This window comes from Bombina bombina, chromosome 5 (genome assembly GCF_027579735.1).
Source record: "Bombina bombina isolate aBomBom1 chromosome 5, aBomBom1.pri, whole genome shotgun sequence".
Lineage (NCBI taxonomy): Eukaryota > Metazoa > Chordata > Amphibia > Anura > Bombinatoridae > Bombina > Bombina bombina.
The window spans coordinates 480,370,607-480,395,548 of NC_069503.1; the positions used below are offsets into that span (position 1 = coordinate 480,370,607).

Sequence of the window (24,942 nt, forward strand, 5' to 3'; positions counted from 1 at the left end):
GTAAGGTTTCCTATGCCTTTAAGAATTTTATTTTTGTTTCATATCCCTTTAAACACATACCACATTCATTAAGACATTCTTGGTAGCCATAAACATATAAGCTCCCGAGCAGGAAATGGGCAAAATCAGAAGCAGCAGCCTCAAAATTCACCATCCATTTCCTAATTGGGAATTGTAATGCTTGCTGCGCTGCACAAGTGAGTCTTTAAGCCTGCAAATTTAGTTAGCTTTATTTACTAATGTAAAAATAAAATAAAAATAATGAAAACACTACCTCCTAAATGTACATCTAGATGTCTTATTTGATAACACATTTTTCAACAGGCAGATTTTAGTTTACTGTAATTTATTTAAAAAAAAAAAAACAGGTTTAAAAAAAAATCAAAAAAATCTTAACAGTAAAGAGTTTTATTGGGTTTGCATCAAAACACTTTTTACATAATGTTGTTTTACAGAAAGTGACATAAGCTACACTGTGAATCAGCCAGTAAAACAGATGACACTTTAAATTACAAAATAATCTATGAACTATAGTTTCAAAATCCAAGGATTCAGGTTTTCGCTTGATTTTGGGCTCAAGGTTCAAACCGTTTATTTACAGTGCATACATATTTTTTTAAACTGCTGAATGTTACTGTATACTGTTATCCCTCTAGCTCTAAAATACATGGCTAATAAGGTTTATGTATTTCAACAAAATATATGTACAAGAACTCAAAACTTTTTAGCTCTCTGAATAAACTTTCAGATTCTTGCTTGATTTCGATCTTTCTCTTGTGAAAAAATTCTGTAAATACAAAGAGAAAAAAAATAATAATAAATAATTATATATTTGTAAATGTATTTGCGAAAGTATAATACCCCCCCCCCCCCACCCCACTGGTGTTTGTTCACACTCACAAAACTATTTGATTTGCAGCACATGCAGATTACAGAATCTACTTTGTGGTCTCTCTCTAAGCACAAATTTACACAGATACAAAACATGTTTAATGGCTTTTAAAGGGATATGACACCCAAACATTTTCAATTGTGATTCAGACAGAGCATACAATAAAAAAAATAAAAAAAAGTTTCCAATTTACTTCTATTATCAAATTTGCTTTGTTCACGATTTTCTTCCTTAAAGAGATACTTAAGTAAGAGTCTGGAGCACTACAAGGCAGGAAATATAGTGCTGCCATCTAGTGCTCTTGCAAATGGATAACATTCTTGCAAAGCTGCTGCCATATAGTGCTCCAGAAATGGGCAGGCTCATAAGCATATGTCCCTGCTTTTTAACCAAATATACCAAAAAAAAAAGAAAATTTGATTAACACAAGTAAATTAGAAAATTGTTTACAATTGCATGCTCTATTTAAATCATAAAAGAAAAATTGTGGGTTTCATATCCCTTTAATGTAATAGTCTTCATCTGAGCATTTTTTTTAATCTTCTGCTCCAGGTTAACCTAATTTACTTGAAATAGAAGAAGCTCCAAACAGACGTGGTAGGACTTCTACTTACCTATTGGAATATAGTTCTACAAGACTGTGGTCCTGATATTCAAAGGATTCTCCAAATTGGAGAGAAATTGTGGCTCAGACTTTACAGGGGCTGAACTCACTGAATGCTCAGAATAAAAAGGGCAGTACTCTCCAGCACTGCAAGATCTTTCTCAATTCTGTATGTGGAGAGACAATCCCAGTGCAATATAGCACGGCATATGCATTGTATTTTATATTATTATATATTTCAATTTCCTTTTAGTATTATTGCTTTTAACCCCTTAATGACCACAGCACTTTTCCATTTTCTGTCCGTTTGGGACCAAGGCTATTTTTACATTTTTGCGGTCTTTGTGTTTAGCTGTAATTTCCCTCTTACTCATTTACTGTACCCACACATATTATATACCGTTTTTCTCGCCATTAAATGGACTTTCTAAAGATACCATTATTTTCATCATATCTTATAATTTACTATAAAAAAATTTATAAAATATGAGGAAAAAAATGGAAAAAAACACACTTTTTCTAACTTTGACCCCCAAAATCTGTTACACATCTACAACCACCAAAAAACACCCATGCTAAATAGTTTCTAAATTTTGTCCAGAGTTTATAAATACCCAATGTTTACATGTTCTTTGCTTTTTTTGCAAGTTATAGGGCCATAAATATAAGTAGCACTTTGCTATTTCCAAACCACTTTTTTTCAAAATTAGCGCTAGTTACATTGGAACACTGATATCTTTCAGGAATCCCTGAATATCCCTTGACATGTATATATATTTTTTTAGAAGACATCCCAAAGTATTGATCTAGGCCCATTTTGGTATATTTCATGCCACCATTTCACCGCCAAATGCGATCAAATAAAAAAAAAAAAGTAAAATTTTTCCAAATTTTAGGTTTCTCACTGAAATCATTAACAAACATTTTGTGCAATTATGGCACAAATGGTTGTAAATGCTTCTCTGGGATCCCCTTTGTTCAGAAATAGCAGACATATATCGCTTTGGCGTTGTTTTTAAGTAATTAGAAGTCCGCTAAATGCTGCTGCACACCACAAGTGTATTATGCTCAGCAGTGCAGGGGTTAATTAGGGAACTTGTAGGGAGCTTGTAGGGTTAATTTTAGCTTTAGTGTAGTGTAGTAGACAACCCCAAGTATTGATCTAGGCCCATTTTGGTATATTTCAGGCCACCATTTCACCGCCAAATACGATTAAATTAAAAAAAATAGTCAACTTTTTCACAAACTTTAGGTTTCTCACTGAAATTATTTAGAAACAACTTGTGCAATTATGGTACAAATGGTTGTAAATGATTCTCTGGGATCCCCTTTGTTCAGAAATAGCAGACATATATGGCTTTGGTGTTGCTTTTTGGTAATTAAAAGGCCGCTAAATGCCACTGCGCACAAAACGTGAATTATGCCCAGCAGTGAAGGGGTTAATTAGGTAGCTTTAGTGTAGAGATCAGCTTCCCACCTGACACATCAGACCCCCTGATCCCTCCCATAGAGCTCTCTTCCCTCCCCCACCCCACAATTGTCCCCGCCATCTTAAGTACTGGCAGAAAGTCTGCCAGTACTAAAATAAAAGGTTTTTTTTTTTTTACTTTTTTTTTTTTAAGCATATTTACATATGCTGCTATGTAGGATCCCCCCTTAGCCCCCAACCTCTCTGATCCCCCCCAAAACAGCTCTCTACCCCCCCCCCCCCACTGCCTTATTGGGGGCCATCTTGGGTACTGGCAGCTGTCTGCCAGTACCCAGTTTGCATATAAAAATGGTTTTTTTTCATTTATTTCAGTTTTTTCTGTAGTGTAGCTCCCCCCCCCCCCAGATCAATCCCCCACCCCCCTCCCAGATCCCTTCCATTACGTTTTATTTTTATTATATTGTACAAAAATATGTACAATTTTCTGTAGTGTAAGCGGTTCCCACCCGCTCCCTCCCCGTGCACGCACCCTCCCGCCGCCCCCTGTGCACACGCGCGCGCGCCTGGCGATCCCGCCCCCGATCCCGCCCCCCCCTCTGACTAAGAAGCCATCGATGGCCGCCCACCCACCTCCCATTTACGCTCCCACCCACCAACGAATGCGGCCATCGATGTCCGGTGCAGAGAGGGCCACAGAGTGGCTCTCTCTGCACCGGAGGGGCAAAAATTGTTATTGCAGGATGCCTCGATATCGAGGCATCCTGCAATAACCGGAAAGCAGCTGGAAGTGATCAGGATCGCTTCCAGCTGCTTTCCAAACCGAGGACGTGCAGGGTACGTTCTCAGGCATTAACTGCCTTTTTTCTGAGGACGTACCCTGCACGTCCTCGGTCGTTAAGGGGTTAAGCTTTGCACTCTCATTTATATTTTAATAAATTAAAATTTAAATCCAGCTGTGATTTTACGAATTCTGATTATGTTTTGAAAGATCCAGTGCTACTTTAACAAATTAGGATCATACTTTATATATATATTTCTGTGTATCTTTTACAAATTACATACCACTTTGTATTTGCTCCATTGTAAACTAAAACTGAAAGTTTCAGAAAGTGGGAGGGACAGGGCAGTTCCCTGGACAGAACAAGGGAGTTCCCTGGATATGTCTGAATCTCTCACAATTCTTGATAAATTCTGTAAGCATTTAAACAAACTGGTATCACCGATTAATCTCTCGCTAGCTGTATGCAGGTGGCGTTTGCTCAATTTTTTTTTTTAATTTGTAATTGATGCAAACTGAGCCTTTATATCAGCCCCAGGTGTTCTACAGTTACAGAATACACAAGGGAGAGATAAGGTATCTCAGAGAGCTTAATTAGTTTTTATGGAAGTCATCTCATCTCTCTGGGACTTTCAGGTTCCTTCCCTTTTCTTAGATAATACAGTGAGCTCAGCCCCTGTGAAATCAGCACTATAATCTTTCTCCAAACTAGAGAATGTTTGATTATCTGGCCCATAGAAACTAATGGGCCAGATAGTTTTTTTTTTTTATTTATTCATTTTTTTCAAATATTCCTATGCTATAAAAATAAAATTAAAATATACTTCTGATTTATATTGCCAGGTGAAGTTTTGCTCAAAATTCACAATACACTTAATTTACATTTACGCCTGTACACCTGCAGTTTTGCTGATTTATCTTGCCTGCAGGTGAAGTTTTCTTAAAATTCACAACACTTATTTAACATGCATTTACATCTACTAAACCAGAAGTAAATGCAAATTAAATTATAGTGAAAAACATAATTTATGTAAGAACTTACCTGATAAATTCATTTCTTTCATATTAGCAAGAGTCCATGAGCTAGTGACGTATGGGATATACATTCCTACCAGGAGGGGCAAAGTTTCCCAAACCTCAAAATGCCTATAAATACACCCCTCACAACACCCACAAATCAGTTTAACGAATAGCCAAGAAGTGGGGTGATAAGAAAAAAGTGCGAAAGCATAAAAAATAAGGAATTGGAATAATTGTGCTTTATACAAAAAAAAATCATAACCACCATAAAAAAGGGTGGGCCTCATATGAAAGAAATGAATTTATCAGGTAAGTTCTTACATAAATTATGTTTTCTTTCATGTAATTAGCAAGAGTCCATGAGCTAGTGACGTATGGGATAATGAATACCCAAGATGTGGAACTTCCACGCAAGAGTCACTAGAGAGGGAGGGATATAAAGACAGCCAATTCAGCTGAAAAACCATCCACACACCAAAATAAAGTTTCCATCTTATAATGAAAATAAAAGCAGAAGAATCAAACTAAAACATCTGCCTGAAGTACTTTTCTACCAAAAACTGCTTCAGAAGAAGAAAACACATCAAAATGGTAGAATTTAGTAAAAGTATGCAAAGAAGACCAAGTTGCTGCTTTGCAAATCTGATCAACCGAAGCTTCATTCCTAAACGCCCAGGAAGTAGAAACTGACCTAGTAGAATGAGCTGTAATCCTTTGAGGCGGAGTTTTACCTGACTCAACATAAGCATGATGAATCAAAGACTTTAACCAAGATGCCAAAGAAATGGCAGAAGCCTTCTGGCCTTTCCTGGAACCGGAAAAGATAACAAATAGACTAGAAGTCTTTCGGAAATCTTTAGTAGCTTCAACATAATATTTCAAAGCTCTGACTACATCCAAAGAATGCAACGATCTTTCCTTAGAATTCTTAGGATTAGGACATAATGAAGGAACCACAATTTCTCTACTAATGTTGTTAGAATTCACAACCTTAGGTAAAAATTTAAATGAAGTTCGCAATACCGGCTTATCCTGATGAAAAATCAGAAAAGGAGACTCACAAGAAAGAGCAGATAATTCAGAAACTCTTCTAGCAGAAGAGATGGCCAAAAGAAACAAAACTTTCCAAGAAAGTAATTTAATATCCAGCGAATGCATAGGTTCAAACGGAGGAGCTTGAAGAGCCCCGAAAACCAAATTCAAACTCCAAGGAGGAGAAATTGACTTAATGACAGGTTTTATACGAACCAAAGCCTGTACAAAACAATGAATATCAGGAAGATTAGCAATCTTTCTGTGAAACACAGAAAGAGCAGAATTTTGTCCTTTCAAGGAACTTGCAGACAAACCTTTATCCAGACCATCCTGAAGAAACTGTAAAATTCTAGGAATTCTAAAAGAATGCCAAGAAAAATGATGAGAAGAACACCAAGAAATGTAAGTCTTCCAGACTAGATAATATATCTTCCTAGACACAGATTTACGAGCCTGTAACATAGTATTAATTACGGAGTCAGAGAAACCTCTATGACTGAGAATCAAGCGTTTAATCTCCAAACCTTCAAATTTAATGATTTGAGATCCTGATGGAAAAAAGGACCTTGCGATAGAAGGTCTGGTCTTAACGGAAGAGTCCACGGTTGGCAAGTAGCCATCCGAACAAGATCCGCATACCAAAACCTGTGAGGCCATGCTGGAGCGACCAGCAGAACAAACGAACGCTCCTTTAGAATCTTTGAAATCACTCTTGGAAGAAGAACTAGAGGCGGAAAGATAACAGAATTTATGTTTACCTGATAAATTTCTTTCTCCAACGGTGTGTCCGGTCCACGGCGTCATCCTTACTTGTGGGATATTCTCTTCCCCAACAGGAAATGGCAAAGAGCCCAGCAAAGCTGGTCACATGATCCCTCCTAGGCTCCGCCTACCCCAGTCATTCGATCGACGTTAAGGAGGAATATTTGCATAGGAGAAATCATATGGTACCGTGGTGACTGTAGTTAAAGAAAATAAAATATCAGACCTGATTAAAAAAACCAGGGGCGGGCCGTGGACCGGACACACCGTTGGAGAAAGAAATTTATCAGGTAAACATAAATTCTGTTTTCTCCAACATTGGTGTGTCCGGTCCACGGCGTCATCCTTACTTGTGGGAACCAATACCAAAGCTTTAGGACACGGATGAAGGGAGGGAGCAAATCAGGTCACCTAAATGGAAGGCACCACGGCTTGCAAAACCTTTCTCCCAAAAATAGCCTCAGAAGAAGCAAAAGTATCAAACTTGTAAAATTTGGTAAAAGTGTGCAGTGAAGACCAAGTCGCTGCCCTACATATCTGATCAACAGAAGCCTCGTTCTTGAAGGCCCATGTGGAAGCCACAGCCCTAGTGGAATGAGCTGTGATTCTTTCGGGAGGCTGCCGTCCGGCAGTCTCGTAAGCCAATCTGATGATGCTTTTAATCCAAAAAGAGAGAGAGGTAGAAGTTGCTTTTTGACCTCTCCTTTTACCTGAATAAACAACAAACAAGGAAGATGTTTGTCTAAAATCCTTTGTAGCATCTAAATAGAATTTTAGAGCGCGAACAACATCCAAATTGTGCAACAAACGTTCCTTCTTTGAAACTGGTTTTGGACACAGAGAAGGTACGATAATCTCCTGGTTAATGTTTTTGTTAGAAACAACTTTTGGAAGAAAACCAGGTTTAGTACGTAAAACCACCTTATCTGCATGGAACACCAGATAAGGAGGAGAACACTGCAGAGCAGATAATTCTGAGACTCTTCTAGCAGAAGAAATCGCAACTAAAAACAAAACTTTCCAAGATAATAACTTAATATCAACGGAATGTAAGGGTTCAAACGGAACCCCCTGAAGAACTGAAAGAACTAAATTGAGACTCCAAGGAGGAGTCAAAGGTTTGTAAACAGGCTTGATTCTAACCAGAGCCTGAACAAAGGCTTGAACATCTGGCACAGCTGCCAGCTTTTTGTGAAGTAATACCGACAAGGCAGAAATCTGTCCCTTCAGGGAACTTGCAGATAATCCTTTTTCCAATCCTTCTTGAAGGAAGGATAGAATCCTAGGAATCTTAACCTTGTCCCAAGGGAATCCTTTAGATTCACACCAACAGATATATTTTTTCCAAATTTTGTGGTAAATCTTTCTAGTCACAGGCTTTCTGGCCTGAACAAGAGTATCGATCACAGAATCTGAGAATCCTCGCTTCGATAAAATCAAGCGTTCAATCTCCAAGCAGTCAGCTGGAGTGAAACCAGATTCGGATGTTCGAACGGACCCTGAACAAGAAGGTCTCGTCTCAAAGGTAGCTTCCAAGGTGGAGCCGATGACATATTCACCAGATCTGCATACCAAGTCCTGCGTAGCCACGCAGGAGCTATCAAGATCACCGACGCCCTCTCCTGCTTGATCCTGGCTATCAGCCTGGGGATGAGAGGAAATGGCGGGAACACATAAGCTAGTTTGAAGGTCCAAGGTGCTACTAGTGCATCCACTAGAGCCGCCTTGGGATCCCTGGATCTGGCCCCGTAGCAAGGAACTTTGAAGTTCTGACGAGAGGCCATCAGATCCATGTCTGGAATGCCCCACAGGTGAGTGACTCGGGCAAAGATTTCCGGATGGAGTTCCCACTCCCCCGGATGCAATGTCTGACGACTCAGAAAATCCGCTTCCCAATTTTCCACTCCTGGGATGTGGATAGCAGACAGGTGGCAGGAGTGAGACTCCGCCCAAAGAATAATTTTGGTTACTTCTTCCATCGCTAGGGAACTCCTTGTTCCCCCCTGATGGTTGATGTACGCAACAGTCGTCATGTTGTCTGATTGAAACCGTATGAACCTGGTCCTCGCAAGCTGGGGCCAGGCCTGGAGCGCATTGAATATCGCTCTCAGTTCCAGAATATTTATCGGTAGAAGAGATTCTTCCCGAGACCAAAGACCCTGAGCTTTCAGGGATCCCCAGACCGCGCCCCAGCCTATCAGACTGGCGTCGGTCGTGACAATGACCCACTCTGGTCTGTGGAACATCATCCCTTGAGACAGATTGTCCAGGGACAGCCACCAACGGAGTGAGTCTCTGGTCCTCTGATTTACTTGTATCTTCGGAGACAAGTCTGTATAGTCCCCATTCCACTGACTGAGCATGCACAGTTGTAATGGTCTTAGATGAATGCGCGCAAAAGGAACTATGTCCATCGCCGCCACCATCAACCCGATCACTTCCATGCACTGAGCTATGGAAGGAAGAGGAACGGAATGAAGTATCCGACAAGAGTCCAGAAGCTTTGTTTTTCTGGCCTCTGTTAGAAAGATCCTCATTTCTAAGGAGTCTATAATTGTTCCCAAGAAGGGAACCCTTGTTGACGGGGATAGAGAACTCTTTTCCACGTTCACTTTCCAGCCGTGATGTCTGAGAAAGGCCAGGACAATGTCCCGTGTGAGCCTTTGCTTGAGGAAGGGACGACGCTTGAATTAGAATGTCGTCCAGGTAAGGTACTACTGCAATGCCCCTTGGTCTTAGCACCGCTAGAAGGGACCCTAGTACCTTTGTGAAAATCCTTGGAGCAGTGGCTAATCCGAAAGGAAGCGCCACGAACTGGTAATGTTTGTCCAGGAATGCAAACCTTAGGAACCGATGATGTTCCTTGTGGATAGGAATATGTAGATACGCATCCTTTAAATCCACCGTGGTCATAAATTGACCTTCCTGGATGGAAGGAAGGATAGTTCGAATGGTTTCCATCTTGAACGATGGGACCTTGAGAAATTTGTTTAAGATCTTGAGATCTAGGATTGGTCTGAACGTTCCCTCTTTTTTGGGAACTATGAACAGATTGGAGTAGAACCCCATCCCTTGTTCTCTTAATGGAACAGGATGAATCACTCCCATTTTTAACAGGTCTTCTACACAATGTAAGAACGCCTGTCTTTTGTGTGTGGTCTGAAGACAACTGCGACTTGTGGAACCTCCCCCTTGGGGGAAGTCCCTTGAATTCCAGAAGATAACCCTGGGAGACTATTTCTAGCGCCCAAGGATCCAGAACATCTCTTGCCCAAGCCTGAGCGAAGAGAGAGAGTCTGCCCCCCACCAGATCCGGTCCCGGATCGGGGGCCAATATTTCATGCTGTCTTTGGTAGCAGTGGCAGGTTTCTTGGCCTGCTTTCCCTTGTTCCAGCCTTGCATTGGTCTCCAAGCTGGCTTGGCCTGAGAAGTATTACCCTCTTGCTTAGAGGACGTAGCACCTTGGGCTGGTCCGTTTTTACGAAAGGGACGAAAATTAGGTCTATTTTTTGCCTTGAAGGGCCGATCCTGAGGAAGGGCGTGGCCCTTACCCCCAGTGATATCAGAGATAATCTCTTTCAAGTCAGGACCAAACAGCGTTTTCCCCTTGAAAGGAATGTTTAGTAGCTTGTCTTGGAAGACGCATCAGCCGACCAAGATTTCAACCAAAGCGCTCTGCGCGCCACAATAGCAAACCCAGAGTTCTTAGCCGCTAACTTAGCCAATTGCAAAGAGGCGTCTAGAGTGAAAGAATTAGCCAATTTGAGAGCATTGATTCTGTCCATAATCTCCTCATAAGGAGGAGAGTCACTATCGAGCACCTTAAGCAGTTCATCAAACCAGAAATATGCGGCTGTAGTGACAGGGACAATGCATGAAATGGGTTGTAGAGGTAACCCTGCTGAACAAACATCTTTTTAAGCAAACCTTCTAATTTTTTATCCATAGGATCTTTGAAAGCACAACTATCCTCTATGGGAATAGTGGTGCGTTTGTTTAAAGTAGAAACCGCTCCCCTCGACCTTGGGGACTGACTGCCATAAGTCCTTTCTGGGGTCGACCATAGGAAACAATTTTTTAAATATGGGGGGAGGGACGAAAGGAATACCGGGCCTTTCCCATTCTTTATTAACAATGTCCGCCACCCGCTTGGGTATAGGAAAAGCTTCTGGGAGCCCCGGCACCTCTAGGAACTTGTCCATTTTACATAGTTTCTCTGGGATGACTAAATTTTCACAATCATCCAGAGTGGATAATACCTCCTTAAGCAAAATGCGGAGATGTTCCAATTTAAATTTAAATGTAATCACATCAGATTCAGCCTGCTGAGAAATGTTCCCTAAATCAGTAATTTCTCCCTCAGACAAAACCTCCCTGGCCCCCTCAAATTGGGTTAGGGGCCCTTCAGAGATATTAATATCAGCGTCGTCATGCTCTTCAGTAACTAAAACAGAGCATCCACGCTTACGCTGACAAGGGTTCATTTTGGCTAAAATGTTTTTGACAGAATTATCCATTACAGCCGTTAATTGTTGCATAGTAAGAGTATTGGCGCGCTAGATGTACTAGGGGCCTCCTGAGTGGGCAAGACTCGTGTAGACGAAGGAGGGAATGATGCAGTACCATGCTTACTCCCCTCACTTGAGGAATCATCTTGGGCATCATTGTCATTATCACATAAATCACATTTATTTAAATGAATAGGAATTCTGGCTTCCCCACATTCAGAACACAGTCTATCTGGTAGTTCAGACATGTTAAACAGGCATAAACTTGATCAGAAAGTACAAAAAACGTTTTAAAATAAAACCGTTACTGTCACTTTAAATTTTAAACTGAACACACTTTATTACTGCAATTGCGAAAAAACATGAAGGAATTGTTCAAAATTCACCAAATTTTCACCACAGCGTCTTAAAGCCTTGAAAATATTGCACACCAATTTTGGAAGCTTTAACCCTTAAAATAACGGAACCGGAGCCGTTTTAAGCTTTAAACCCCTTTACAGTCCCTGGTATCTGCTTTGCTGAGACCCAACCAAACCCAAAGGGGAATACGATACCAAATGACGCCTTCAGAAGTCTTTTATGAGTATCAGAGCTCCTCTCACATGCGACTGCATGCCATGCCTCTCAAAAACAAGTGCGCAACACCGGCGCGAAAATGAGACTCTGCCTATGCTTTGGGAAAGCCCCTAAAGAATAAGGTGTCTAAAACAGTGCCTGCCGATATTATTAAATCAAAATACCCAGAATAAATGATTCCTCAAGGCTAAATAAGTGTTAATATCAATCGATTTAGCCCAAAAAAAGTCTACAGTTTAAATAAGCCCTTGTGAAGCCCTTATTTACAATCGTAATAAACATGGCTTACCGGATCCCATAGGGAAAATGGACAGCTTCCAGCATTACATCGTCTTGTTAGAATGTGTCATACCTCAAGCAGCAAGAGACTGCAAACTGTTCCCCCCAACTGAAGTTAATTAGCTCTCAACAGTCCTGTGTGGAACAGCCATGGATTTTAGTTACGTTGCTAAATCATTTTCCTCATACAAACAGAATTCTTCATCTCTTTTCTGTTTCTGAGTAAATAGTACGTACCAGCACTATTTGAAAATAACAAACTCTTGATTGAATAATGAAAAACTACAGTTAAACACTAAAAAACCTCTAAGCCATCTCCGTGGAGATGTTGCCTGTACAACGGCAAAGAGAATGACTGGGGTAGGCGGAGCCTAGGAGGGATCATGTGACCAGCTTTGCTGGGCTCTTTGCCATTTCCTGTTGGGGAAGAGAATATCCCACAAGTAAGGATGACGCCGTGGACCGGACACACCTATGTTGGAGAAATAGGCAGGATGATACTTCCAAGGAAGTGACAATGCATCCACTGCTTCTGCCTGAGGATCCCTGGATCTGGACAGATACCTGGGAAGCTTCTTGTTTAGATGAGAAGCCATCAGATCTATTTCTGGAAGTCCCCACATTTGAACAATCTGAAGAAATACCTCTGGGTGAAGAGACCATTCGCCGGGATGTAAAGTCTGGCGACTGAGATAATCCGCTTCCCAATTGTCTATACCTGGGATGTGAACCGCAGAAATTAGACAGGAGCTGGATTCCGCCCATGCAAGTATTCGAGATACTTCTTTCATAGCCAGAGGACTGTGAGTCCCTCCTTGATGATTGACATATGCCACGGTTGTGACATTGTCTGTTTGAAAACAAATGAACGACTCTCTCTTTAGAAGCGGCCACGACTGAAGAGCTCTGAAAATCACACAGAGTTCCAAAATGTTGATTGGTAATCTCGCCTCCTGAGATTCCCAAACCCCCTGCGCTGTCAGAAACCCCCCATACAGCTCCCCAACCTGTCAGACTTGCATCTGTTGAGATCACAGTCCAGGTCGGAAGAACAAAAGAAGCCCCCTGAACTAAACGATGATGGTCTGTCCACCACGTCAGAGAGTGTCGTACAATCGGTTTTAAAGATATTAATTGTGATATCTTTGTGTAATCCCTGCACCACTGGTTCAGCATACAAAGCTGAAGAGGTCGCATGTGAAAACAAGCAAAGGGGATCGCGTCCGATGCCGCAGTCATAAGACCTCGAATTTCCATGCATAAGGCTACCGAAGGGAATGATTGAGACTGAAGGTTTCGACAAGCTGAAACCAATTTCAGACGTCTTTTGTCCGTCAAAGACAGAGTCATGGACACTGAATCTATCTGGAAACCTAAAAAGGTTACCCTTGTCTGAGGAATCAATGAACTCTTTGGTAAATTGATCCTCCAACCATGTTCTTGAAGAAACGATACAAGTCGATTCGTATGAGATTCTGCTAAATGTGAAGACTGAGCAAGTACCAAGATATCGTCCAAATAAGGAAATACCACAATACCCTGATCTCTGATTACAGATAGCAGGGCACCGAGAACCTTTGTAAAAATCCTTGGAGCTGTTGCTAGGCCAAACGGCAGAGCCACAAACTGGTAATGCTTGTCTAGAAAAGAGAATCTCAGAAACTGAAAATGATCTGGATGAATCGGAACGTGCAGATATGCATCCTGTAAATCTATTGTGGACATATAATGCCCTTGCTGAACAAAAGGCAGAATAGTCCTTATAGTTACCATTTTGAATGTTGGCATTCTTACATAACGATTCAATATTTTTAAATCCAGAACTGGTCTGAAGGAATTCTCCTTCTTTGGTACAATGAATAGATTTGAGTAAAACCCCAGACCCTGTTCCAGAACTGGAACTGGTACAATTACTCCAGCCAACTCTAGATCTGAAACACATTTCAGAAACGCTTGAGCCTTCACTGGATTTATTGGAACGCGAGAAAGAAAAAATCTTCTTGCAGGAGGCCTTATCTTGAAACCTATTCTGTACCCTTGTGAAACAATGTTCTGAATCCAAAGACTGTGAATCGAATTGATCCAAATTTCTTTGAAAAATCGTAATCTGCCCCCTACCAGCTGGGCTGGAATGAGGGCTGCACCTTCATGTAGACTTGGGAGCTGGCTTTGGCTTTCTAAAAGGCTTGGATTTATTCCAGACTGGAGATGGTTTCCAAACAGAAACTGTTCCTGTAGAGGAAGGATCAGGCTTTTGTTCCTTATTCTGACGAAAGGAACGAAAACGATTAGCAGCCCTATATTTACTTTTAGATTTTTTATCCTGTGGTAAAAAAGTTCCTTTCCCCCCAGTAACAGTTGAAATAATAGAATCCAACTGTGAACCAAACAATTTATTACCTTGGAAAGAAAGGGAAAGCAAAGTTGACTTAGAAGACATATCAGCATTCCAAGTTTTAAGCCACAAGGCTCTTCTAGCTAAAATAGCTAAAGACATACTGATATCAACCATAATGATATCAAAGATGGCATCACAAATAAAGTTATTAGCATGTTGAAGAAGATTAACAATGCTATGAGAATTATGATCTGTTACTTGTTGAGCTAAAGCCTCCAACCAGAAAGTTGAAGCTGCAGCAACATCCGCCAAAGATTTAGCAGGTCTAAGAAGATTACCTGAACATAAATAAGCTTTCCTTAGAAAAGATTCAATTTTCCTATCTAAAGGATCCTTAAAAGAAGTACTATCTGCTGTAGGAATAGTAGTACGTTTAGCAAGAGTAGAGATAGCCCCATCAACTTTAGGGATTTTGTCCCAAAACTCTAATCTGTCAGATGGCACGAGATATAATTGCTTAAAACGTTTAGAAGAGTAAATTGAATTACCCAAATTATTCCATTCCCTGGAAATTACTTCAGAAATAGCACCAGGGACGGGAAAAACTTCCGGGAATAACTACGTTTAGATTTAGTATCAAGAAGACCAGATTCCTCTATTTCTAATGCAATTAAGACTTCTTTAAGTAAAGAACAAATAAATTCCATTTTAAATAAATATGAAGATTTATCAGTGTCAATTTCTGAAACAGAATCCTCTGAACCAGAGAAATCATCATCAGAAACAGAATCAGAATGAGATGTTTATTTAAAAATTCATCTGATAAATGAGAAGTTTAAAAAAGACTTTTTACGTTTACTGGAAGGGGGAATAACAGACATAGCCTTCTAATAAGATTTAGAACAAAATCTCTTATGTTAACAGGAACACCCTGAGTATTAGATGTTGATGGAACAGCAACAGGTAATGGAATATTACTAAAGGAAATATTATTTGCATTAGCAAGTTTATTATGACATTCATCACAAACAACAGCCGGAGGGACAGTTACCACAAGTTTACAAACAAATGCACTTAACTTTGGTAGATCCAGCATCAGGCAGCGAATTTCCAGAAGTAGCTTCTGATCCAGGGTCAATCTGAGACATCTTGCAATATGTAATAGAAAAAACAACATATAAAGCAAAATTATCAAATTCCTTAAATGACAGTTTCAGGAATGGGAAAAAATGCCAATGAACAAGCTTCTAGCAACCAGAAGCAAATAAACAATGAGAATTATATAATGTGGAGACAATAATGACGCCCATATTTTTTAGCGCCAAAAAAGACGCCCACATTATTTGGCGCCTAAATGCTTTGGCGCCAAAAATGACGCCACATCCGGTGACGCCGACATCTTTGGTGAAAAAAAAAACGTCAAAAAAATGACGCACATACAAACAACTTCCGGTGACAAGTATGACGCCGGAAATGACTAAAAAAAAAAAATAAAAAAACTTTTGCGCCAAAAAAGTCCGCGCCAAGAATGACGCAATAAAATGAAGCATTTTCAGCCCCCGCGAGCCTAACAGCCCACAGGAAAAAAGTCAAATTTAAGGTAAGAAAATTTTTTATTATTCAAATGCATTATCCCAAATAATGAAACTGACTGTCTGAAATAAGGAATATTGAACATCCTGAATCAAGGCAAATAAATGTTTAAACACATATATTTAGAACTTTATATAAAAGTGCCCAACCATAGCTTAGAGTGTCACAGAAAATAAGACTTGCTTACCCCAGGACACTCATCTACATATAGTAGAAAGCCAAACCAGTACTGAAACGAGAATCAGTAGAGGTAATGGTATATATAAGAGTATATCGTCGATCTGAAAAGGGAGGTAAGAGATGAATCTCTACAACCGATAACAGAGAACCTATGAAATAGACCCCGTAGAAGGACATCATTGAATTCAAATAGGCAATACTCTCTTCACATCCCTCTGACATTCACTGCACTCAGAGGAAAACTGGGCTCCAGCCTGCTGCGAAGCGCATATCAACGTAGAATCTAGCACAAACTTACTTCACCACCTCCATGGGAGGCAAAGTTTGTAAAACTGATTTGTGGGTGTGGTGAGGGGTGTATTTATAGGCATTTTGAGGTTTGGGAAACTTTGCCCCTCCTGGTAGGAATGCATATCCCATACGTCACTAGCTCATGGACTCTTGCTAATTACATGAAAGAAACTGAGAATTTCTAACAGTATCAGCTGATCCTGTTAACCTCACACTCCATTATGATATACTGCATCCAAGAGAGTTTCATTACTTTCAATGAGAAGCAGTTCTTATCCCCCTGGGACTTCCACATTCTTCCCTTTATCTTAGAGAATTCATTCCTGCTCCTGATAGGATCTGGCCCTAGGCTATAACATTTTGAAGTCTTAAACATGCACCACTTTATTAAAATCATTCCCTGGCTCTCAAACACTTCATGACTGGCTCCCTATTATTCTGTGGCTCATATGTTTCAAATAAATTTGTCAACTTCTGTACTAATCTCAGAAACTTAACAGACAGCAATCAAACATAAATACATTTCAGTTGCAGTGGTTGGTAAAGAGGTGGAATATATATTTTTTTAGAAAAATGTAAAGAAAATAAGTATTTGCTTGAAGCAAAAGTTCAGAATTATACTACCTTTTTAAAATCCCCAATTAGTAGAAAATGTACCCATGTGTTTTGTTGTTCAGACCAAAACTCACTAAAATTAAAAGTATACTAATATGGAAGATTGAATACCCAACATTTCTATATAGTAAGAATGGATTATAGAATAGTCAAACAAAAGTGCACGTAAACAATAAAGTCAAGTCACTTCCTCAATTAATAATACATCTGTGTAAGGAGTCCACATGATATGAAAATAAATAAAATGTAATTTGTTAACTCACTTTTATTTTGACCAACGTCTTTCTGCATATTCGCTAAGGATTGCTGAAACTGTAAATTCATCCTTTCCTTTTATCCTTTTTAATATGTCTGCTGGTAAGTCCTCTTTATTTATATCAGGTGAACTGGTTGGATATTTAGAACTACGATGAGAGATCCTCTCCAAACTAGAAAAAGGGCGATTGTGATCTGTATCCATACGAGCTCTCTTGGTACTATACATATCCCCTCTGTCACATTCCCTGTCTCTAGTATGTGAGTTACATTTTTCCCAAACTGGTTGTTCGTAATCATTTGTAGATACATAAATGGGTGATCTTGAGTGGGATGTTAGTTCTCTCCTTCTTTCATCAGCCAGTTGAGTATAAATCTCTTCTCTAGTCTGAGAATATTCCTGCTGCATTTTATTTTGAATTGACTTGGCTATTTCAGATACAGTGGTTGATAAATACGAATCTGCATAAGATGTACCAGGTTGTTGTTCTACATAATTATAACTCTGATACACAGATGGACCTGAATCTACATTTGTTGCAGAGTGTTTTAAGTAGCCATCATTTTGATATGCAGATGTATTTGCAGCTATATCAACTGCGGACTGCTCAGAAAAAGATGAGCCACGTGTACTTTCCAAACCATATTTTTGAGAATAAGGATACAATGCATCATCTGAATATTGATTTTGTGGGATTTCATCTGTTGCATATGTCCTAAAATCAGCATTAGAATACGGAGCATTGGCTAAAGACCCATGGTAGAGCATGGGGTCGACTTTGGTCCCCTGTGACCCTTCATATCCATAGTTTTGTTTAGTGCTAATATAGTCTTGCTGAATCTGCATATTTGAAATTGATTTTTTGAGTGTAAGGATTACCAGCATTTGAAAAGACTTTATTTGGTTAACTAAGTGCTGATTTGTCAAAAGTTCTGTGTGATCATCTGGATTTGACTGAGCATTTTTTGTGCTATTATTCTGGGCCATCGATGACACCTGCTTAATTGAATTTGGATTTAGTTGACTAGTATCCACATTAATCACATTTGTTCCTACAGCAGACATGTTTGCTGAGCTTTGTGATTTGTTTTTTAAAAGGGCTTTTAAAAGCACAAGTTTTGGGTCCACTTGGACATTATCTAATTTATGTTTGGGCACTGCAGACAAAAGATCCATTAATTTCTTGAAAAACTGGATTTTTTCTGAAGCCGTAGCATTTTTAGGAAGAGAATCTGTCTGCATATTAGAGTATTGGACCGACTGAGACGTGTTATTTTGAGCACATTCTTGACTCAACATAGGGGTATCTATTTTTAGGCCACTTCCTGTTTTCTGAGTTGGATCCTGGCTTGACTGGGAAAACTTCAATTTCTGAGCTGGTCCAGTTTCAGTAAGCACATCATTACAGGGCTGAGCATACACTCCTCTTTGATTCACAGGTTGACTTGACTGAAGGGATTTCCATGCTTCTTGGTGTGGTAAAACACTTGCACTATTTAGGAAGCTCTGAGAATCATTGGCCACTGGATGGTTTGAGCTATGTGTTTGGCTATCCCGGCTTTCTCCTTAAGAGAAAAAAAAAAAAGTCTCAAACAATTATTTTGTAAAACAAACCAATAAAAACTTACATAACCAACATATTTATATTACTGCAAACTTATACATCAAATGACCAGTTTCTAAATATTTAGTGCTATTGTGTTTGATAGAAAATTGTCAAGTATGACAAAATCAGGGCATGAGGAAATACCCCTCCCTTGTTCCTAGTTTGTTTGGCTTTGTAAGCGCGCATTGTGTGGCTGTGCTAGGGACTCAGGCAGTGGAAAGGACCTTGACAAGGTGCCTGAGCTTTTCCCATTTGTCCAGATGCGGTAACTAACCTTTCCAGTTGTGTTTTTAAATCTTAGCTGTGAGCTAGCTGGTGAGTGCTGGGTATCTCTGTGTGTTGTATTATTATTTGTTTGTAATCCCCCTATGTTTCTTGCACCCATTCCGGACTGGGGTTAACTGCCTGTGACTCTGGTGACCGCACAGCTTTTTGGGAGTGCTATTTAAGCACCCAGGGCTGGGACGTTGCAGAGTCATTGGATATGTACCCGGTCCGGTCTTGGAGTGCAGTCTCCTTCCGTGTCTTGTATTTCTCTGGGTGATTACATATATCTGTGCATATATCTGTGCACCCCTCCCTTGTTCCCATTTTGTTTGGCTTTGTAAGTGCGCATTGGGTGGCTGTGTTAGGGACTCAGGTAGTGGAAAGGACCTTGACGAGGTGCCTGAGCTTTTCCCATTTGGCCAGATGCGGTAACTAACCTTTCCAGTTGTGTTTTTAAATCTTAGCTGTGAGCTAGCTGGGGAGTGCTGGGTATCTCTATGTGTATCTCTTTGCCCTCCTCCTGGTCAGCAGGACGAGGCAAAGAGCTCCACAGCAGAGCTGCATAAATAGCTCCTCCCTTCCACCCAACATAAATTTCCTTTTCTTTTACAAGATATGACGAGTCCACGGATTTCATTCTTACTTATGGGATACAATACCACAAGCTATAGGACACGGATGAAAGGGAGGGACAAGGACAGGACCTAAACAGAAGGCACCACTGCTTAAAAGAACCTTTCTCCCAAAAAACAGCCTCAGACGAGGCAAAAGTATCAAATTTGTAAAATTTGGAAAAAAGTGTGAAGAGGACGACCAAGTTGCAGCCTTGGCAAATCTGTTCAAAAGAAGCATAGTTTTTAAATGCCCATGAGGAAGCCACAGCTCTAGTAGAATGAGCCGTAATTTGTTCTGGAGGCTGCTGTCCAGCAGTCTCATATGCAACACAGATGATACTCCTCAGCCAAAAAGAATGAGGTATCCGTAGCTTTCTGACCCCTACGTTTCTCAGAAAAAACAACAAATAATGAAGATGTTTGACGAAAATCCTTAGTTGCCTGTAAGTAGAAATTCAAGGCACGGACTACATCCAGATTATGTTACCGACGCTCCTTCTTAGAAGAAGGGTTAGGACACAAGGAAGGAACAATAATTTCCTGATTAATATTTTTATTTGAAACAACCTTAGGAAGAAAACCAGGTTTGGTACGCAACACTACCTTACCTACATGGAAAATAAGATAAGGAGAATCACATTGTAATGCCGAAAGCTCAGAAACTCTGTGAGCAGAAGAAATAGCAACCAAAATAAACCTTTCCAAGAAAATATCTATGGAATGCATAGGTTCAAACGGAACCCCTTGAAGAACATTAAGAACTAAATTCAAACTCCAAGGAGGAGCCTGACAAAAAACAAAATTTATGCTTACCTGATAAATTTATTTCTCTTGTGGTGTATCCAGTCCACGGGTTCATCCATTACTTGTGGGATATTCTCCTTCCCAACAGGAAGTTGCAAGAGGACACCCACAGCAGAGCTGTCTATATAGCTCCTCCCCCTAACCTGCCAACCCCCAGTCATTCGACCGAAGACAAGCAAGAAAAAGGGAGAAACTATAGGGTGCAGTGGTGACTGTAGTTTAAAAATAAAAAAACACCTGCCTTAAAGTGACAGGGCGGGCCGTGGACTGGATACACCACAAGTGAAAGAAATTTATCAGGTAAGCATAAATTTTGTTTTCCTCTTGTAAGGTGTATCCCTAGTCCACGGGTTCATCCATTACTTGTGGGATACCAATACCAAAGCTTTAGGACACGGATGAAGGGAGGGACAAAGGCAGGAACTTAAACGGAAGGCACCACTGCCTGCAAGACCTTTCTCCCAAAAATAGCCTCCGAGGAAGCAAAAGTATCAAATTTGTAGAATTTAGAAAAAGGTATGAAGCGAAAGACCAAGTCGCCGCTTTACAAATCTGTTCAACAGAGGCCTCATTTTTAAAAGCCCATGTGGAAGCTACTGCTCTAGTGGAATGAGCTGTAATTCTTTCAGGAGGTTGCTGGCCAGCAGTCTCATAAGCTAAACGGAATTATACTTCTCAGCCAAAAGAAAGAGAAGATGCCGAAGCCTTTTGGCCTCTCCTCTGTCCAGAGTAGACAACAAACAGATGTTTGACGAAAATCCTTAGTAGCTTGTAAATAAAACTTTAAAGCACGAACCACGTCAAGATTGTGTAATAGACGTTCCTTCTTTGAAGAAGGATTAGGACACAGTGACGGAACAACAATCTTCCTGATTGATATTCTTATTAGATACCAGCTTAGGAAGAAACCCAGGTTTGGTACACAAAACTACCTTATCTGCATGGAAGATCAGATAAGGGGGAATCACACTGTAAGGCAGATAACTCTGAAACTCTACGAGCCGAAGAGATAGCTACCAAAAACAGAACTTTCCAAGATATAAGCTTGATATCTATTGAATGCAGAGGTTCAAACGGAACCCCTTGAAGAACTTTAAGAACTAAATTTAAAACTCTATGGTGGAGCAACAGGTTTAAAACCACAGGCTTGATTCTAACCTAAAACCTGACAAAACGCCTGAACGACTAACATCTGCCAGACGCTTGTGTAGAAGGACAGAGCAGAAAATCTGTCCCTTTAAGGAACAAGCTGACAATCCCGTCTCCAATCCTTCTTGTAGAAAGGATAATATCCTAGGAATCCTGACTTTAACTCCATGAGTAACCCTTTGCATTCACACCAATGAAGATATTTACACCATATCTTATGATAGATTTTTCCTGGGTGACAGGCTTTCGAGCCTGAATTAAGGTATCAATGAACCGACTCTGAGAAACCACGTTTTGACAAAATCAAGCGTTCAATCTCCAAAGCAGTCAGCCGCAGAGAAATTAGATTTGGATGTTTGAATGGACCTTGGGAGTCGAAGGTCCTGCCCCACGCGGCAGAGACCATGGTGGAAGGGATGACATGTCCACCAGATCTGCATACCAAGTCCTGCGTGGCCACGCAGGTGCTACTCAAAATCACCGAAGCTCTCTCCTGCTTGATTTTGGCAATCAGACGAGGGAGGAGAGGAAATGGTGGGAACACATAAGCCAGGCTGAAGGACCAGGGCGCTGCTAGAGCATCTATCAGCGCTGCCTGGGGATCCCTTGACCTGGACCCGTAACAAGGAAGCTTGGCGTTCTGACGAGACGCCATCAGATCCAGTTCTGGTTTGCCCCATAGTTGAATCAGCCTGGGCAAATACCCTCCGGATGGAGCTCCCACTCCCCCGGATGAAAAGTCTACCGACTTAGAAAATCCGCCTCCAGTTCTCTACTCCTGGGATATGGATAGCTGTAGAGATGGCAAGAGTGAACCTCTGCCCCATAGAATTATCTTTGAAACCTCCAAACATTGCCAGGGGGCTTCTTGTTTACCCCTGATGGTTGATATAGGCTACAGTCGTGATATTATCCGTCTGAAATCTGATGAACCTAACCGCAGCTAGTTGAGGCCAAGCCTGAAGAGCACTGAATATCGCTCTCAGTTCCAGAATGTTTATCGGAAGGAGGGCTTCCTCCTGAGTCCATGAACCCTGAGCCTTCAGGGAGTTCCAGACCACGCCCCAGCCCAGAGGCTGGCATCTGTCGTCACTATAGTCCACTCTGACCTGCGGAAACTCATTCCCTGGACAGATGGACCCGAGATAACCACCAGAGAGAGAGAATCCCTGGTCTCTTGATCCAGATTTAGCAGAGGGGACAAATCTGTGTAGTCCCCATTCCACTGATTGAGCATGCAAAGTTGCAGTGGTCTGAGATGTAGGCGGGCAAACGGAACTATGTCCATTGCCGCTACCATTAGGCCGATTACTTCCATACAATGAGCCACTGACGGCCGAGAGAAGTGGAATGAAGAGCACGGCAGGAAGTTAGAAGCTTTGATAATCTGACCTCTGTCAGAAAAATTTTCATTTCTACTGAATCTATCAGTGTTCCTAGGAAGGAAAACTCTAGTGAGAGGGGAGAGAGAACTCTTTTCTCTTCGTTCACCTTCCACCCGTGAGACCTCAGAAAGGCCAGAACCAATGTCCGTATGGGACTCTGGCGATTTGAAAGTCGACGCCTGTATCAGAATGTCGTCTAGGTAAGGAGCCCACTGCTATGCCTGTGGTCTTAGAACCGCCAGTAGGGAACCCTAGAACCTTCGTAAAGATTCTTGGTGCCGTGGCTAACCCGAAGGGAAGAGCCACAAACTGGTAATGCCTGTCTAAGCGAAACCTGAGGAACTGATGATGATCTTGTGAATCGGAATGTGGAGATAAGCATCCTTTAAGTCCACGGTAGTCATATATTGACCCTCCTGGATCATAGGGAGGATGGTTCGGATAGTCTCCCATCTTGAAGGATGGGACCCTGAGAAATTTGTTTAGGATCTTGAGATCCAAGATTGGTCTGAAAGTTCCCCCTCTTTTTTGGGAACTATAAAAAGATTTGAATAGAAGCCCTGCCCCTGTTCCTCCCTTGGAATGGGTGGATCACTCCCATAACCAGTAGGTCTTGAACACAACGTAAGAATGTCTCTCTCTTTATCTGGTTTACAGATAATTGTGAGAGATGAAATCTCCCCTTGGGAGATGAAGCTTTGAAGTCCAGAAGATATCCCTGGGAAACAATCTCTAATGCCAGGAATTATGGACGTCTCTTGCCCAAGCCTGGGCGAAGAGGGAAGTCTGCCCCCTACTAGATCCGGTCCCGGATCGGGGGCTACTCCTTCATGCTGTCTTAGAGCAAGCCGCAGGTTTCTTGGCCTGCTTCCCCTTGTTCAAGCCTGGTTAGGTCTCCAGACTGGTTTGGACCTGGGCGAAATTTCCCTCTTGTTTTGCATTAGAGGAAACTGAAGCTGCGCCACTCTTGAAGTTTCGAAAGGAACGAAAATATTCTGTTGTTTGGTCCTTAACTTATTGGAGCTATCCTGAGGAAGGGCGTGACCTTTTCCTCCAGTAATATCAGAAATGATCTCCTTCAGACCAGGCCCGAATAGGGTCTGTCCCTTGAAGGCGATGTTAAGAAGCTTAGACTTTGAAGTAACGTCTGCTGACCAGGACTTAAGCCATAGCGCCCTATGCGCCAAAATGGCAAAACCTGAATTCTTAGCCGTTAGCTTGGCTAAATGAAAAATGGCGTCAGAAATAACAGAATTTATGCTTACCTGATAAATTACTTTCTCTTGTGGTGTATCCAGTCCACGGATTCATCCTTTACTTGTGAGATATTCTCCTTCCCTACAGGAAGTGGCAAAGAGAGCACACAGCAGAGCTGTCCATATAGCTCCCCCTCTAGCTCCACCCCCCAGTCATTCGACCAAAGGTTAGGAAGAAAAAGGAGAAACCATAGGGGTCCAGTGGTGACTGTAGTTTAAACAGAATTTTTTTTTTTACCTGACTCAATTGCCGTGGACTGGCCGTGGACTGGATACACCACAAGAGAAAGTAATTTATCAGGTAAGCATAATTCTGTTTTCTCTTGTAAGGTGTATCCAGTCCACGGATTCATCCTTTACTTGTGGGATACCAATACCAAAGCTTTAGGACACGGATGAAGGGAGGGAACAAGACAGGTACCTTAAACGGAAGGCACCACTGCTTGCAAAACCTTTCTCCCAAAAATAGCCTTCAAAGAAGCAAAAGTATCGAATTTGTAAAATTTGAAAAAGTATGCAGTGAAGACCAAGTCGCTGCCTTAAAAATCTGCTCAACAGAAGCCTCATTTTTAAAAGCCCATGTGGAAGCCACTGCTCTGGTAGAATGAGCAGTAACAGTTTCCGGAGCCAGCAGTCTCATAGGCCAAACGGATGATGCTTTTCAGCCAAAAGGAAAGAGAGGTAGCAGTCGCTTTCTGACCTCTC

At 41.1% G+C, this 24,942-nt stretch overlaps 1 protein-coding gene across 1 annotated transcript in view; it reads right to left on the reverse strand.

The window, feature by feature from the left end:
* Positions 1 to 392: 392 nt before the first annotated feature.
* The window catches only part of LOC128660492 (uncharacterized), a 212,942-nt gene continuing 188,392 nt past the window's right edge, over positions 393 to 24,942 (reverse strand). The window contains exons 17-18 of the mRNA XM_053714379.1: positions 17,164 to 18,721; positions 393 to 787 (exon numbers count right to left, since the gene is read on the reverse strand). Of these exons, the coding sequence (XP_053570354.1) occupies positions 17,166 to 18,721 (1,556 nt within the window). The 3' untranslated portion in view covers positions 393 to 787; positions 17,164 to 17,165. The remainder of the gene's footprint in view (positions 788 to 17,163; positions 18,722 to 24,942) is intronic.